The sequence below is a fragment of the Pleurodeles waltl genome, chromosome 9 (assembly GCF_031143425.1).
Source record: "Pleurodeles waltl isolate 20211129_DDA chromosome 9, aPleWal1.hap1.20221129, whole genome shotgun sequence".
Taxonomy (NCBI): Eukaryota; Metazoa; Chordata; class Amphibia; order Caudata; family Salamandridae; genus Pleurodeles; species Pleurodeles waltl.
Genome location: NC_090448.1, coordinates 497,444,901 through 497,463,293, shown reverse-complemented (window position 1 = coordinate 497,463,293; position 18,393 = coordinate 497,444,901). Strand labels below are relative to the sequence as shown.

Here is an 18,393-nt window from a genome sequence, read left to right as displayed (position 1 = left end):
CTATCCCTTATGGGGAAATGATTTGTACAAAAAGGAACTGTAGCAAGCCAGACCTCTGTAAAGTAGAACTGGATAAACTGGGCAACAGGTTTATCTTAAGGGGCTATTCTGAACAAATCATTAATAGGGCTAGAAAGAAAATTAGCCGAGTGCCAAGAACATCTCTTCTAACAAAACAGAACAAAAGGATCAACCCTACATCAAAATCTATAATATCTTTTTGTACATCTTTTAGTCACAATAGTCAAGATATCTACAAGATACTTCTGAAACATTGGAATGTTTTATTTACAGACAATACGCTTAAACAGATACTACCCCCCAGACCCAAAATGATCCATAAGAAGGGGACAACCATCAGAAATATGGTCTGCAAGAGCTACTTGCCTCTTTTGGTGGATAAGTTGGAGACATGGCTTCCCACGAAGCCAATTGGTTTCTACAATTGCAGCAAGTGCAACATGTGTAAGCTAGCTTTGCACAAGACGTTAACTTTTAATTTTAATGGCAGCAAATCATATACAATTCTCACTTTCATAAATTGCAACATCAAATTTGTGGTTTACATACTGGTATGTGAATGCAATAAAATCTATGTGGGGAGCACCATTCGTCCGTTAAAAGAGAGGATTCAGGAACATATGCGGGCTCTCAAAAACAATGATTTGTCGTCCCCCCATAGTACGCCACATTAACATTGAGCATCCGAAGACAGAAGTGCCCATGTTTAGATTCATGGGCATAAAGTCAGACTTTGCCACATCCCAGGGGAGGGAATCGTGAAATTGCACTTAGAAGAAGTGAGGAGAAATGGATAATTAGGCTCAGAAGCATAGATTTGGGCATGAACATTGACCATGAAATGCATTATTTCTTATGATAATACATGATTTTGCAAATAGGACTGCATTGTTGCTTGCAGATGTGGATAACAACCATGTATTTTGTTATTGTATTGAATGATATGAAGAACTCTGTAATTTCATTTGTTCAACATCTATTGTACACAATCACTTACTAACACACTATTGGATATGCATGTCAGCATGCAACGGGCTCACATTATGTCTGTTCTGCCTGCTAATTTTCATTACATTCATAGACTACAACTCTGTCTTCGCATGTGTTATTACACATCAAACACAGGATATATGGGGGATGATCCATGTCGTTTTACAAGCCTTATGACCATTTAAAGAGGATATATATATCTACTCTAAGTTGGCGCCCACATAAAAATATTAAAAATAGTGACTTTATTCACAACAAGGCTGTTTGGTCTACGGAAGGAATTGTCATTTGTATTGATACCATATATATTTTTTTGATATATTTTTCTGGATGGGATCACTGTTTTGACCACCGTTTGTCCTTTTCTTGGATTTGTCTATTTATTTGAATATATTTTTTTAAGGATTTTGTGTTCTAATTAACAATAAGGTTCCTGATGGAAGTTCTAATATATTTGTCTTTGACACATTATATAATATGGGAATAGCATATTGTAACTATCTGAGGAAGATGCACCATACATACGCATGGGCAATCCTTTACCAATTACAAGATGGCGCTCAAAAATGAGAAAGACTTGAAGCGCTTCTGCCCGCCTGTATTCTTTGAAGGGCGGCGCAGTCCTTCTTCCATTTCCACTCTGACTGGCTTTAAAATGGCCGCCCGCATTCGGCGGCGTTTTAACATTCTCCGACTTGGACGCAACGTCTTTTCTTTCTGATTTAACATAAAATCAATCACGGTAAGAACTTATCCAACTTTATGTTTTATTGACATTTGGCGCCACAGATTTATATACATATATAATTGATAGCTACAATTGGGCGCCCCAAGGTATCATAAACAGATCGGGCTGTATTTCTATTTTTGACATTTGATACCCGTTTCTGTTTTCGATTACTAAACCCATATGTCCTAATATAAGCGAGTATAATTCGCAGTATTCAAGTTCTTTATGGGCAAAGGACGCCTTCTCTGTGGCAACTCTGTGTGAGAATCATAACGTCAGGTTTAGTTGGGTATTTACTTCTTAGAAGGCATTCCCCATCTTACAAAATCTTTATAAAAATCTCTGTCTAATAGTGTTTGTACGTATGACTCATTTTGGATCTACCAGAGGTTTGGAGTTACTAAATATAGCTCACATGCTTTCACATTTTTTTAATATTTCCAAATACTGTCTGTTTGGACGAATTCTCTCCAGACGAATGATCTGGCAAAATGACATTTGCGTTCCGTTGATCAGGTCAAAAGTAAGCACGATGCAACCAAAAGGATTACAGCAAGGTGCGTTGTTAGACTAGTCACAAACATTTTTTGATATAGTTTCAGTCTATGGTGCGTTTATGCAGGATCTAATATGTGGTTCTATTTATGTAGGTAATTAAGAGTATGACATGGAGATATACCCCTGCAAGGAGGTACTTGAGATTTTATGGCACTTTGGGTTCTTTCTGAATTTCTTTCATTTCACATATTCTCTACAGTTATTGATTATAGACACTAGCTGGGTCCTCCTGTTCACTTTACTTTTCTGATATACTGATCTGGCATTTCGATTTTTCATGTACTTAATACCACACACGCGGGTGACTTTGGTTTATGGTTGGATTTTCTGTCTTGCATGACTTAAAATTTGGTAATTCACTCACGGATTTTTATAATTACAAATTGGATTATATTCTTTCCAGATGAGTGGATGTTCATATTGCTGGATATGTTTAAATCATTCTTATTGAAACTTTTGTTATTGTTTACTGTCTACTCAGCCTTGATGAAGTCTAGAATAGGACGAAACACGTGTCGGCTGGAGTATTTGGTTGTTTTTTTCTTTCTTCAAACAGAGTCAACTATACGGTTACAAACGGAACCACTGATTATTGAATCTTATGATTGGATTCTAACAGGACTTTTTTTGGATGGACTGACTATGGATATTGTCTTTATGTTTGTTTTTGATTTATGTATGTTCAACATGTATTGATGTCTAGTTTGTAATGTGTAGTCTATATGTCTATTGGCATTATAACTGTCATATAGTTTGAATTATTAGATGAAAAGTAAAAAAATCTGTTTTCCATGTACCGCACCCCCTAATGTAGTAATTTGCACTTTTCTTAAAAATTGCACACAGTTGTCTGATCTCCATATATATATGACTGATTCGGTCTCTTTTTTGTGACTATCTATAGATGTTTTGACTAATTGAATAGGAGTGCCTTACATATCTTTCTATTCTGATAGACTTCTAAAGTTATCTATGAATAACTTTTGAAGCTCTAAACATAGCTAAGTTTGTTTGTTTGTATGTGTGTGTTTGTGTGTGTGTGTGTGTGCATAAAAGTTATCAGTGTATGCATATGACACACCCAATAAATTTTCAATTTAATGTCAGTTTGTGTCTGAATGTGGGTGTGCTATATGATATGGCTGTGGGGCCATAATGCAGTACACTCTCAAATACCGTCCTAGTTCCAGCCAGGTAGGTAAGTTTACTTAACATTAAGCTCAACCCTGGGCAGGTGTGGCTGCAAACTGTGAGGCATAGCAAAGGAACAATGTGTGAAGCATTTAGCAGCACCAAACAAAGAAATAAGAAAGCAACAGCGCACGAAAGAAAGAGGACACCAATTTATAAAAATAGAATATATTTTTATGAATTTCTTCGAGACTGTGATTAACCACATCCACCGGAGGGTTCCGAAGATACAGATTTTTTTATATAGTATTACTTTTAAATGCAACCGCAAACCAGCATTGGTCGACAAAAACTTTGGAAACTTTTGAGAAGTTTGAAACAGTTAGTTTGACTACTCTAGCCCGGGTTGGGCAACCAGTTCTGGCAGGACAGAGATCCAGGGGGCCAGAGTGGACACTTTGGACTGTTACGTGGCCACCAGAGCATATTTGAGGCAAAATCTAAACTTTACAGGACAACAGCCATAGACGACAATGGAGTGGTCCTGATGTAGAGGGATGCAGGCAAAAGATGCTTAAAAGATTCTTTGGTTGTGGTACAGTCGACAGAGGTGTCTTTTTGGGTGCTCCTCAGTAAACGGGTGAAGTGAGGCAAACCTGACCACTGAGATCTGCGTCCCTTGAAGTCCTCTATGTTGCAGTAACAGGCCAGCCGATGCTGTGCTGCTGGCCAGTCTGCACTGCGATTGAGGCGAAATCCCCAGGTGTGGGCTAGTGTCGTTCAGGAATGAAGAATGTGCACTTTGATAGCACTCTCAGGTCAGGCAGACTTGGGTGCAGCTTTTGTCTATCTCGGATTTGTCCTCTTGTGTGCCCGGCGACTGGTAGCAGCAGAACACGTCTGTGGTGGCTACCAACTTGGTGATTTGGGAAACTTCAGCTCTTGTTCCCTGGAGCTGGTTCCAGGAGATCAGCCAACTGATTCTTGGAGTCAGTGCTGTTTTTGGTTGTCGGGATTCAACTTTTCCCAAGCCAGGGGCTGTGGGCACAGTCCAAACTTTGCTAGCTCAAAGTTCAGCAGGTGCAGTCCTTCCGAGCATGCCGCCTCTCCTTGTGGGGGCTCACGGGCAGCTGGGCAGTCCTTCTTCGGTCCGCTCTCCGATTCCAACTTCATTTGAGGGTCAGAGTGCCAAGGTGCCATATTTATCCCAGGAAAGTGCCCTGAGTGGACCACACAGTCACTAGCCAATGGGCTACTGGGTCCCTTCCTACCCAGTGATGAAGTTCCTGTGATGCGGGGCATCTGGCTAACCCAGAGTGCCACATTCTTGCCCGTTTTCAAGATGGTCCGAACCTTCCTCGGTCATTAGCTGCTTGGTAGCCCACCCTAGATGTGTGTCTACTAAAAGACTACATATAAACAGTATAACCGATTTGGGGGCAAGTTTTCCCTCCTTGACCTTGTCTCAACTTTGTCTGTAGGAACAAAAGGCATCCTGCTGAGGGGTGTTGGAACTACTTCACTCACAAAAGCGGCTTAACCTTTGAAGCTCTCCTTTTGAGATAACACCCTTGAGTGACCATCCTGGGGGAGGAGGTCACACCTCTCCCTCTATGGCAACTTTGTTTGTTCCTGTGCTGGGGAGCCATTCACATGTTTCCTAAGGCAGTCAGAAAGCTGTCTGTGTGCCAGGGCCTTTGTGAGGCTGCTGGGCTAGTTGGAACAAAGAGTAGCAACCTTCTTTATTTATTTTATACTTTACATGACTCCATTTGGCAGTCCCATTCAGGAGTTACCTGGGTGGAATGTGTTAGCCAGTGGGGCTACTAACTTTATCCATAGCAGTGTGTTAGCCAGTAGGGCTACTAACTGTATGCACACCAATACATCAATTGGAAGTGTTGCTGCTAATACATAGCAACAATATATATGTCTTAACAAAATAAAGATACCTGCCATAGGGCTCTACAGGCCTTCCTTACGGGAGACTTACATGTAGTGTTAAGGGATAGAATGGGTTTGCCATTGGAGTGAATGGCAAAGTCAAACTGGCAGGGAAAACACTGTCCTTCCAGTCTGCAGTGGTAGGCTGGCAGCCATTTTGTAACTTGTCACACACAGGGTGGCACAAACAGTGTGCAGCTCTGAGTGTACACTCTGCTTTACATGCCCTGGGTCCCCTGGGTACCATATAGTAGGGACTTATAAGTAAGCCAGTCCTTGCCAATTGGATGCATCCAATTCAATATGCAATTTGTATAGGGTCAGAACGCTGGCACTGAGGTCTGGTTAGGAGGCCTCAGTGCACTCTCAAGATTGGAAAAACCAGCAGCGTCCAAAAATGTGAGGGTGAACTTGCAAATAGAGGCATTTCCTTACAGTTAGAATATGTAAAAATCCATCAACAATATTAAGTCATAATTACACATGAAAAGAAGAACACCATGACAGAAACGTGTCCCAATGGCAGGCGTATACCGAATTGGTGGAGGGATGCCTGCTGCCTGAATAACATTAGGTTCAAAGCCGTTAGCTGTCAATGCTCAACCTCCATGCATGAAGGTGGAGGGTGAGCAGGTTCACATGCAGAAGCCTCCCCTGTTGCTGCACAGAAGATACTCTCTAAGAGGCAGTCTAACTGGAGGAGCGAAGGCCATGTTCAACAGCTCGGGATACCAGGCTCTCTGAACAGATTCCAGTGCCTCGAGAATGACTTGGGCCCGGTCGAACCTGATCTTGAGAACTCTGGCAAGGAGTGGTAGGATTGGCAGAAAGGCGTAAAGGAAACCTGAGCTCCACTCGAGACGTCTCGGAGAGAGACTCACGTTGGAAATTCCAACATGTAAAATTGCTGATATTGTGCAATCTCTGCTGTGGCAAACAGATCTAACCAAGGTTCACCCCACTTCTAAAAGAGTCCTTGCACCCTTCTGAATGGAGACCCCATTTGTGATCAGTTAGGGATCAGCGGCTTAGTTTGTTCGCTCTGGTGTTTAGAGAGCCCACCAGTTGTTGAACCTCCAGGGAAATGCCCTGATGATTCAGCCATGTCCACAGTCGTGGGGCCTCTTGACAAAGGGTCCACAACCACACCCCACCCTGTTTTTTTGCAATACCACATTGTGGTGGTCTTGTCTCTGAACACCTGCACCAGTTTCCCTTTATTGAAGGAAGGAAGGCTTTCACTGCCAAGCAAATCGTCTAAAGGTCCAATGGATTGATCAGTCCAATGGACTCCATCAGAGATCAGAGGCCTCAGATCTCCACCTCTCTCAGATGGGCACTTCAGCCCAAGAGCAATTGTGTCTCCTGCCTCTCACTGGATGCCCATGATGGTCAGAGGGCAAACTAAAGAGGCTTTGAGGCACTGGCTGCTTTATTGAGCCGTGGACTGACTCAACCGCTGGCTGCCTGTCCCCTGCTGTCTGTGGGACCCATGCCCTCGGCTTTGAAAAAGCTGGGAAGGCTGTTGGCTGGGGTGTCTGGTGGGGCTAAGAGACCTCTTCGGTGGCCATGAAAGAGGTGGAAGGTGGATTGTGGTTGACAAGGGGCAGTAGACAAGCCCGGCCATAGCTCTGCTGTCCTTAAAGCATTCCAGCTACAAATCTGCCTTCTCTGCAAAAAGGCGAGAGCCATTGAATCGCATATCCATGAGGGAAGCCAGGACATCCCCTGAAAAACCATTTGTTCTCCGCTAGGTGGGGTGACTCAAGGCCAATGACAACTAAATCCCTCTGTCCAGCTAGTCGGTCATATAGAGTCCACACCTTATGGTGAACTTTGCAGCGTCTCGCCCATCTGCAATAGCCTGGGTAAGTATGGTGGAGACCATAGGCAGCACTTGCGCAACCAAGTGCCATATAGTATGGCAACAACAGGCCAAAAGGCATGCAGTGTTCACCGACCGCAGTGTTAGGATGCAAAAAGAGAAACTTCACTTGCCAAAGTTGTCCAGCCTCTTTGATTCCCTATCTCATGGAGTGATAGGGAACATGTCAGGATTAATCCTGGATGTGGAGGCTTGGACCACCAAGCTCTCCTGGGTGGGGTGCTCCGTGAGGAAGCTGGGATCCCGAGGAGTAGGACAATGGTGGTGGACAATTGTCCTATGCGCAGGAGCCCCTGTGCAGGGCTCGTACCAGGCCCCCAGTAGGACTTCAATAAATGGTAGAATGGGGTCAGAAGATGAATCTCCCGGCTGAAGCACTTCTGTCAAAATGTTCGTCTTGACAGTCACTGTGGGGGAAGTGAAGGTCTAAGATCTCAGTTGTCCTACGCACCACCAACTCAAAAAGAGGGTCCCCTTTCTGTAGCCACAGAAGGAAGAAAGACCAGGCAAGTGTCGGGTGAGGTGTCTAATCCACTGTGGCCTCCGTCAGTACCTCATACCAGTCGTCCTGTTCTTGCTCTTCTTCAGGAAACTTTTATTCCCACTCCCATTTGTCTCCCTCTTCAGGCGTGTCAAATAAAAAACGTACTGGCTCTGTTCTGGGAAACATGGACCCCCAGTAGGATGACATAGCTCCTCCTCCGTGTCAGAGTCTGGAATATAGATGGGGCAGCAGCAGCACTGAAGAAGGAATCGAGGATGGTGTTGGTCTCCCCGATACCACTCCAGATCCAGGAAGGGATCTTTAGGACCTGACCTATTATGTCGCCTTTTTGTTATTTAGCTCTTTCTCATCCATTATCTATAGGGTGTTTCTTATGTCTTTGTATTGTAAGTATGAAGTCTCTCACTTTATTTCTAATGATTTCGCAACTGAGTGCCTTTTAAATGTCCACTTGATGCACATGCATATACACATTCATTGCACATGTGTGCACAGACACAATGCCTCAGTCTCTATTCCCACATAAATGTCTGCAGTGTGTCCCTCTCCTTGATGTGCTTCTGACCTCTTTCTCTCTCTGCCATTTCCTCCCTCTCTGATCTCTCACACTTTCATCTTTGTTTTTGATTGTTCTGTGTGTGTCTCATAATTTTTATTTGACATATTTCTTATGCCTCTTGCCTTCGTGTCTTTCTCGCTCATCCCTGCGTCTATGATCATCCATCCTTTCTCTCACTTGATTGCAAATTAGGTGTGTATTCCTTTGGTGAATGCCTCTCTTTTACCTCTGTGTCTCTTTTTATCTACTAAATTACATCAGGGCTTTCTACTCCATCTCACTTGTGTTTGTGCCTGTGTTCGTTTAATATATCTGGGTTTCTCTTAAGCACTACTTGCCTTCTCACCTATGTGAAGTTATTCAGATCTTGTACAGAAGCTATATACCAACAAATTTACCACGATGTTGGAAATTACAGAATCAATATGTGTTGATATTAATGCCTTAATTTTTTACTTTTGGAACCTAAATTAAATACACTGATTTGTTTTCCTTAAGGAACCAGCAGTTAGATGACTTCCTCATGGCGTTACTCTACTACTTAGATTGTTATTTAGAAAGAATGTCTTTGGATAAGAAGCCAAGGTCCTTAATGACGTGAGTACCCAAATGTCTTCCTTAGTGTTTTGAGAAAAACTGTTTTCTTTTCAAATGTATAGGTACACTCATGAAAAGAGGAACTTAAATCCATTTACCAGCAGACTTCCATGCCTTACTAACACCCACATAGAGGGCAATAACTTGGGTATGGGCAGATGTCGTAAACCAAAAATTTACACCATCCTAATTTCAGTAGGAAAAGCTGCTTCTGCTCACCGGTATAACATTGTGACCCAGTTCCAAAATCTTTTTGTTACTTGGGTGCATACAAAATTCGATTACAATTGTAGGTATATTATTGGATTTTAATGACAATAAATAATATTTCTGTATGTTTAGGGCTAGGTTTAGGATTAAGGAATGTGCATATTTCCGTGTGACTGGTAATGTGGTGGGATATTGGAAATTATATGAACAAATAAAACGCCATATCTTTGTTGGTGTTCACAAATATTTCCAATTGAATTTTCCTCTCTCAATACATGCACCTAAATCTGCTTAAAAAACGTATAACAAAGGTTCCCTAATCACAAGGGTTTGTAGGAGAAAAGATTTCTAAACTAGGAAAAATAATTTCCCGGTGAAGAAGAAAGTAACACAGGTCTTGTGTATAAACAAACATTTCCATCACACTTACTTATTTGGATTGTCTGCCATGTGGAGAATGCATATGAGTTAGTACAGAAGAAGCGTACGACAACCCTTTATATTGCAGTCTTGTTAAAGGCTTGCTGTCTCACTGTCAAATTATTCAGTACTCAGTGCATCTATTGGCAAAGGGGCATGGGTTTGTCGCAAAAAACCCTCGACTTCAAGCCCTTGGTAGGATCAGCTCAAATTTGTTTCATACATTTTATATTGCCTATCCAATTATGGCCCTCATTACGAGTTTGGCGCACTGCAGAGGCCGCCCGCCAAACTCGTACCACCACCTGACCGCTATTGCAGCCAGAACACCGCCGGCCCTGCGGTGAACAGGGCCTTAGCTTTGACGCAGACTCGTGATCGAGCCAGTGGCAATGTGGCGGTGCGGCGGGTGCAGCAGCACCCATCGCACTTTCTACTGCTGTAATTCGGGCACTAGAAAGCGCGATGGGGCTCTTCATGGGGGCCCCTGCACTGCCCATGCCAAGTGTATGGGCAGTCCAGGGGCCCCCATGGGGCCTCCAACACCCCTTTTCCGCAAGCCTTTGCATGGCAGGGCTACCGCCATGCAAAGACTGTCGGAAAGGGGACACGTAATCCCCGGAGGGGGATTGAAACCGCTGAGACTGCCAGGCTGTCGGCTGTTGCCTACCGGGTGGTGTTTTTGGTCCGACCGTGGCAGAGCAGTCATAATGTGGAGGCCGGACTGCTGCTTTGGTGGCGGTCCGACCTTCACTGCAGCCCTAGTAGTCTCATGACCGCCAGGGTCGTAATGAGGCCCTATGTATGTAAGACCCAAAATTTCTAGTTACCAGATTTCATCTGTTTCTGCCCATACAATCTCTACTTTCTGCTAATCCGTTATTCCTGTGAATTACACAGGGTAGAGAGAAGGGCAAGGGTGGATGGACTTTCTCTGAATTGTGACCAACCCTGTGGACCAACCTTCCAGTTCATCTACAGACTAATTCAGTGTAAGCAAACAGTTCAAAGTGTGGTCATTCACTGTTGCCATGCCTATTAGATTTAGGGCCATATGTACAAACACTTTTTTCCATAAACACAGAATGGGGAAAAACCTTTGCTACATCTGGCCCTTAGTTCTTTCTTCACTCTTAACATGGTCCTGTTTTACATAGCAAGCTCAAAAAACCCTTCCAGGTATATGTGCACTGTAGATAAACTATACAAAAAATTTACACAAAAGCTATCATAGATTTTTGTCAAGCACAACAATTGCACTCTAAAGATATGTGGAAACGTGTAGATTTCTGCCTTATTCCAAAACATTAGCAATTAAATGCCGATGCTCCTTAATATACTTTATGATGAGCTAACTGCATGAAACAATCCTGTTAGAAAGTTGAATCAGTATGGAGGAAATCCCCACAGATGATGACATGAACACATCTAAACAATTTTTAAAGCTTTCCATGTATGTATCTTAGAGGGTAGTCAATGCGCCCCAAATGCATTGTTTCATGCTGATTAATTTCCAAACAATCTGTGAAGAGCTTTTCTCCTTATAACTGACAGCAAAAATACCATCTGCAGCATCCTTCAAGACGGTCAACAACTACAAACTGTCTGAAGCCTTCTTGATACCTTATAGTTATTTAACAAATCATCTAATTAATGATATGTAATATTAAGTAGACCTTTGGTGTTCAGAACTGTTAGTACTCCTCATCCAAGCAATGCTTCTGATTTTATACCAGCACACGATATAACAAAACACCATACATCTTGATGTACATACATTCATTATAAATAGTTGGGATTCTGATTACCAGTGTGAAGGTCATCTAACAGGATTTTGCCTTTATTACAGGAACATCAGCCAACTAGAAATGAAAGAGATGGATGATGTTTTAACTAGGACAGGACTAGCTGAGAAACACTTCGCTCACATGTACTGTATCCTTGTTCTGGGAGTAGGAAATCCTGAGCTGCATCACATGGCATGTGGCAGGTATGAAAACGTATTGCCATGTACTATACATTTTAGTATTGGAATTTGCAAAGTTACTAAGATTTCCATCTGTGAATTTTGTGTTGTTTTTTTTCTTTCAAAACCTTAAAACTTTGAGAAGATTGTAAAGCTCCCTTAAGTATAACGTTTCTCGAGAAAAACATTCTCTTTATTTCACACAAGCTTTTCTTGGGTCTTGTTATACGCATGACTTTTAATTACAATTATGAAATCATTACCTTCCAACTATGGGGCTTTAGTTATGCTTGGACAACCAGGCACCCAAGTAACTTGGGTGGCGAAGACCCCATCCGCCATACTGCAGCAACCTGCCCTGCTGTTTTGAGACTTTTCCACTATTTTGGTGGGAGAATTTTGATGAAAGTGCTTTTGCTGCCAAATAATAAAGAAATATCTCTGACTATCGGAGAGTTTTCTCCATGGATGCTGGTACATTTTTTTCTGTTTCTTGCCCTTGAGTACTACGCTGGAAAAATCAATGTAGGAAAGGTTTCCCTAAATAGGGAAGGCCTTCTGCCATTCATCAGCTTGCCACCTTGCAACAGAGAGGTGGCCAATTAGGAGCTTGATTTGACTTTGGTGGATGGGGTTACTCCGTCACAAACATGACGGATATCCTGTCCGCCGTATTACGATCCCATTATAACCTAAGGCAATCGTAATACGGCGAACGCGATCTCCGTCACATTTGTGCTGTAGTATCCCATTCTGCAAACTCTAAATCAGGCCCTAAATGTTTCTGATGGTGGAAATAGGTGAGCCTCACTGTTGGAAATCTGGAGGTCACCTCTGCTTTTCTTCATCCCACCTACCTTTGTCCATCCCTTGCCAGCTTCTCCTTAAATTGACTTGCATTTTAATACTATGTTTGCCTGTCTTTCTCCTTTATTCGTTCTTTCTGGCCCATTAACTTATCAAGTTTGATAGTTTAATACTCCTTTAAGCTAATCCATTCCTACTTTGTTTTTTTTCGCTCCCTCTTTCTGTCCTATTTCCTGTGTTCCATGTCACAAATGTACTGTGGACCGCTAAATCAAGTCTAATATTCTGGAATATTTACACACTGATAATCTGTACTATTGATACTTTTATATATTTTGTCTCAGTTTCGCTTGTGATGTATTTCCTGCTTGTTGTTTATTGTGACTCTGTGAGTACACATTTGTCATAATTTTCTAGAGCGTGGCTTACTGTGTTGTGGTCTACATTACATCATGCCCTGTTTTTGTTACTGTTATTTAAAAAAGGTGTTTCAAAATAAGCACAGCACCCTTGAGGTTTCCCACCTCTAAATATGGTGGGGGAATCTCTGTCTAGGTGGGGTGCCAGAACCGTCAGCTCATGGCTAATCTTCCACACTGTCAAACTTTAATTGATACCCTGTGCATATGTCTTTTTTAAATTCATATTGTACATGTATGATCTTGAGATCTGCGTAGTCAGACTGGACGCACGTTTCACCCCAGTTTCATACATCACAGGTCTTTACAGGTCCAGAGGGAAGCTAGAATGCACAACATTGGCTGCTTCCAGCTTATGGGACACTCTCCCTGATCCCACTCAGGGCTGGGAAGTCCCAAAGGATAAGTAGGAAGGTCCCTTGGCATCCACACCCTCCACAGACAGTAATCATCCGCCACCTTCCCCATTTTGTATAAATGAACTCTGGTATAGTAGACCCTATGTAGGATTTTTTAGTGTATTAATTTGTAACAGGCCTTAGAGCCTAATTTAGAATTCAGTGGAGGGAATACTCTGTCAGAAATGTGATAGATATCTGTCTACCACATTATGATCCCCATAGAATAGAATGGGATCGTAATACGGCGGACGGGGTATCAGTCACGTTTGTGAAAGTATTTCCCTTCCGCCGACCTCTAAATCAGGCCCTTAATCGCTACCTGTCTGGGGAATTGTAACGCATCTCCTCAATCCTCATCCCTAGGTATCTCACATCCCTCTACCACCAAACTCTCAATAACTCTAGGTCTTTTTGAGCTTTCTTCATTAAGGTCTGATAGATGAGAGAGATCATTTTTGTAGGTATTGGCCCATTGTGTAATCTATTCTCTAAAGGGGAGGCTTCCATAACGTCCTCCCCTGATATGATCTTTGCCTGCAGAGCATGGAGCAGTGGTAGATATTTGAAGATCTGGAAGGACAGCATCTCGTTCTGAAGGTGAGTAAAGGGCACCATCCCATTGGCATTCCATATGTCTGCCAGGGGACTACGCCCTATCAAATCCCATTGTCGGAAACCCCCAAGTCCATCCACTTCTTTCAGTCTTATGCCCAACCACAGTGGAGTTCCTGGGGTGGGGCACCACTTCCATCGCATCACTTTGTGGAGCTCATGCCATAGTGTTACTGCCACCTTTGTTGCGGGGGGCTCCTCTTTTAGTCCCCCCCCCCATAGAGAACATGGAGATATCCTTTTCCTCACATCATTTCGCTTGTCCATTTTAAATGCTGGGATATCCATTGGTGCATATGTCCAATCATTAATTATACTCAAATGTGCCGCCCTATAATACTGCTGAACTTTCGGCAGCGCTATCCCTCCCTCATAGGTGGAGCGTTGTAGTGTAGAGAGTGCTAATCTTGAGGAACGATCCTGCCACATCAACTTCCAAATTAATGCATCAACTTCCCTGGAAAACTGTTTGGGGATCCTATAGAGGCTATTTTGCAATACATAAGTGAAGCATGGAGGGCCACCATTTTGAACTACGCCGCCTTCTCCATTGAGGAGAGGGGTTTCCCCATTGAGGAGAGGGGTAGGCCTCCCTTGTGTTTCAGATCCATGTCCAAGTTCCACAATAGAAGTGCAAGATTGTCTTCATAATGCACGGTTGCTGTTTGAGATATCCATATCTTTAGGTATTTGAAGTGCGATCTTTCAATACCCAGCGACATTGAGAGCTGAGCTCCTGCCTTCCTTGTAGGGATTTCCCCAATTTGATACGGAGTCTGGAATAATCCCCCTACAATGCAAATATTTCACCTACTTTTACCAGGGTCTTGTCGGGGTTGGCCATATATAATAGCACATCATCTGCATATACCAACGGCTGTAGTGCTAATGCGAACAATAATAGTGACAGGGGGCAGCCCTGTTGTGTGGCCGTCCCAATCAGGAATGACTCAGAGAAGATCCCGTTCACCTTCAGTCCCGCTTGTGGTTTTGTACATAGTAAAGGACCGCAGGCCAGGATTTTTGGTCAAAACCCATTTTTTCCAAAACTGCAAACATATAGGGCCGTCCCAAAGAGTCAATGCTTTGTGAGCATCAAGAGAGACCACAACCAGCGATACCTTCAGTTCTGTAGCTGCCACTCTATTATTTTGTAACCTCCTGAGATTGAATTGTGTAGATCGATGGAGCATAAACCCATTGTGATTTGGATCGACCAACTCCAATATCAATCACCTCAGTATATTCACAAGAGGTTTTGCCAATATTTGTGCATCTATATTCAGAAGTGAGATGAGTCTGTATGAGTTTTCCCTGGTTTAGGAGGGCACCACCATTGCTGCCCGCAAGTCTCTGGGATGTTCACCTCTGTCACAGTATTTGATGTACATCTTGTGTGTGTGTGGGGGTGTTGGGTACCCGTTTTATGGATAGTCGGTGTAGAAACTCCATTGGTAGGCCATTTGGACACAGACCCTCCCCAGTTTGTAACAGATCAAACCAATCTCCTCCTCTGTCAGATCTGTCTGAAACCAGCGGTTTCCCCTTGTGCAATTTCCTACAGGGGCAATCTCTGACAAAGGCCCATATCTCTGATTCTGCTCTCATGGGGCTCCACATATAGAACTCCAGTAGGTACCCCGCCATGACCTCTGCTATATTGTCACTTCCCTGCACTCTGTTCCCTTGTTTGTCTACTAATTCAGTGATCTTGCCGCTTCCCTGGTTGCTAACCATGCAAAGAGTTTTCCAGCCTCATCTCCTGGTTCATACATCCTCCTTTTTCTGGCTAGGTATAGCAACCTAACCTCATTAGTCACTACAGCATTATACTCTGCCTTCTGCTGGATCAGGTGCTGAGTTATCTCTTCTGTTTGGGGTTGAGCCTGTCTATCTTCCAATTGTTGGCTCTCTTATTCTAATTCTTTCACTCCCTCTCTCTCTTCCTTTTAGCCGCCACTTCACCAGCTCTTGCTACCAGACCTCATTTGTATTCATAGCTTGAACCGTTCAGTTTCCATATTAGTATATACAGACTTTTAGTGTTCATGCTAATGTGTTATGGACTATGACCTCTTCAACACTATTCTTCCCCAAACAAAATATTAACATTGAAACCAACCTCCAACTCCCCTCCCTTCCTATCTTACCATGCTGCGATCATACAACTGGCTGCCACCCCAATTCACAGTACGTCGTTAGCCCCAGCCCTGCCCCAAGTTGAAAGTAGATCGCATAAGTTGCAAAGGTCCAATGTCTGGAACAAAAAGGCAGATCCATGAGCTATGCGAGTGCATCCCCCAAGTCCACTCAAGACTTCTGATCTCCCAAGATGATGTATATTATTTTCCCATAAGTCATTGGTGTCACTACTGGTGGTGACTTCTCTGTCCCTGAAGTCCCAGACCCCGATTTCTCATCCTCTGAATCCTCCCTCATACCCCCAAAGAACATTTGATTACATTCCCTCTGGCACTGCTTGTTGTCGATGTAAGGCCTCCACCACCCTTGCTTTCTCAGTCTCCCCTTGGTCTCAAGAAGGTTTCTGGGCCATTCTCCAGTGTGGTTTGTGTCGTCCTTTTGCCTCTCCCCATTCAGACGTGGAGTGCTTTCTTGACTGGCCTGTGGGGGTGGATATCACCGGCACTTGAGCAACTCCTATACTGCCCTTGGGCTTAAAAAGAAGTATGCCACCACCAAGGATAATGCAAAATCTCACTGGGAAGAACAGAGCATGTTGTATATTTAAAGTCTGTTAGTCTCTCAGTCTTTGTACCATTATGGTAGAGTCTGTATAGAGCGATACTGATGCTCCTTCCACCTGCCAGGGCCCATGAGATTGGGCTTTTTGCAATATCGCACCCCTACCTCAGTAGTTCAGAAGTTTAACCACTGTCGCCCTGGGATGGACCCCTGGTTGTGGTGGCTTACCCAGTATCCGATGGGAGCTCTCTATCGTGAACCATTTGGAGGATTTTCCCTCTAATACCACTGTGGACAACCAGTCTTCCGTAAACAATTCCATCTACTCTTCCCAGGAGACCCAACACTCTGATGTTATTCCTCTGATCGGTAATCCGCATCTTCTATCTTTCCCTGTAGAAACGCTATTTTCTTTTCAAGCTGGGACAGGAGTTCGCTGTGGGTCAGAACTGCTGGTCGTATCTGCGCTAGGGTTGATTCAGCCTCTGCCACTCTGTTGAGCAGTTTCTTATGGTCTTCCCAAAGGAGGTGCACATCACACGCTAGGGTCTCGATCTTTCTTTCCAGCGCCTCTTTAGTGTCTTCGATAGCTGCTAGGATTATTGCTGAATTAGATTCCAGACCTTTTTCTGCCATCGGCTGGGAGTATAAAGCTTCTGGCCCCAGATCCATGTTGTCAGGCTCCCCTCATGTTTGGTGTGCACCATCTAGTTTCTCCCCCTCCTGGGCAGGTGGACCAAAGGCCCTGTATATACTTTGTAGTTGTAGGTTGCGTCTGTCCAATATGGGAATGCTTCTAGCATCTTTGGTGGAGCAACGTGTGTCACGAGTCTCTAGGTCTGCCTCCAACAGGGCTGTGGTGTAGTTTCAGGATGCCAGCCTCTGGCCTCCCTTGCCACCACTGCTCCCTGGACAAGAACAGGAGCCCCCATCCTTAGACACTTTGCAGTTTTTTAGTCTATGATAGAGCCTCTAGCACAGCGCCATCCCCTTTATCCTAAATTGGGTTCCATTTGGGAGCATCACCAAAGTCTAATATTTCACACTTAACCCTCTGTTCTCTCAGTCTGGGCAAGGGGTCTCCCTGTTTTCCTGCTCTCCCGCTCACAGTGGGTGGGGGGAGTTAGAAGAAGGTGGGATGGGTTAACTCTACGCTGCACTGTCTATTCTAGTTGGCCCAAGCATTTTTACTCTGGTAGGGATATCAAACTTTGTGTGGTACTGCGCATTTACTCTTCACCCAGCAATTCCAAGAGGCTTATTATCAATATGAGGGTTACTAGTTTCCTCACTGTCACCCCCCTCCCCCCATACTGGCGATAGTTCGGTAGGCTGTTTTCCGGTCCCTGGGGTTGTTAGGTCTCAATATATCCCCCTATCATGCACTCGGGCTCCCCAGTAGTCTTGCAGCAAAAAGGGGAGCAAATACTCCATGAGCTGCAGTGACTTTACGTATGGCCTGTAGTCCGAGTTTAAAAGTGCCTCTGTTCTATCAGGCCTATCCTCTTTTTCTTTTGCCCCACAGCCTGCTTTAGGAGCTGATTCAATTCCCCCAGGGCTGCCCAGCCTTACCATTTGAAGTAGTTTTTCTGATGCTTCAGGGGGTGAGGAGGGTAAGAAAGGAGGTCTTCTGTCTCTGCTGCCACCCCTCCTCAGTGTAGAGTCCACGGGTTCTACTTCACTTGCACTGCTTCAGGGCTCGACCCCTCCCACGCTGTCTGTCTCCGTGTTACATTCTCCTTCATTGCAGCCACGGTGCCATATTGGTGTCTTCAGGCGTGGTGGCAAAGCGTCCTTAGTCTTCAATCCCAGGCGCGTCCAGAAGATACTTTGGTGGCCACAGACTGGGAGCCCCTTCTACCATTGGGGGATCCATTCGCCACGGCTTAGGGGCCCGATTTAGACAGGATAAATGGCCTCAGAAGACCACAGTGT

General features: G+C 43.9%; 1 protein-coding gene across 3 annotated transcripts in view; it reads left to right on the top strand.

Moving 5' to 3' along the window:
• PPP1R36 (protein phosphatase 1 regulatory subunit 36) overlaps positions 1-18,393 on the top strand; it is a 284,578-nt gene that overhangs the window by 120,995 nt on the left and 145,190 nt on the right. For all 3 annotated transcript variants that reach the window (XM_069207337.1, XM_069207338.1, XM_069207336.1), the window contains 2 exons: positions 8,822-8,920; positions 11,400-11,540. In XM_069207337.1, the coding sequence (XP_069063438.1) occupies positions 8,822-8,920; positions 11,400-11,540 (240 nt within the window). The remainder of the gene's footprint in view (positions 1-8,821; positions 8,921-11,399; positions 11,541-18,393) is intronic.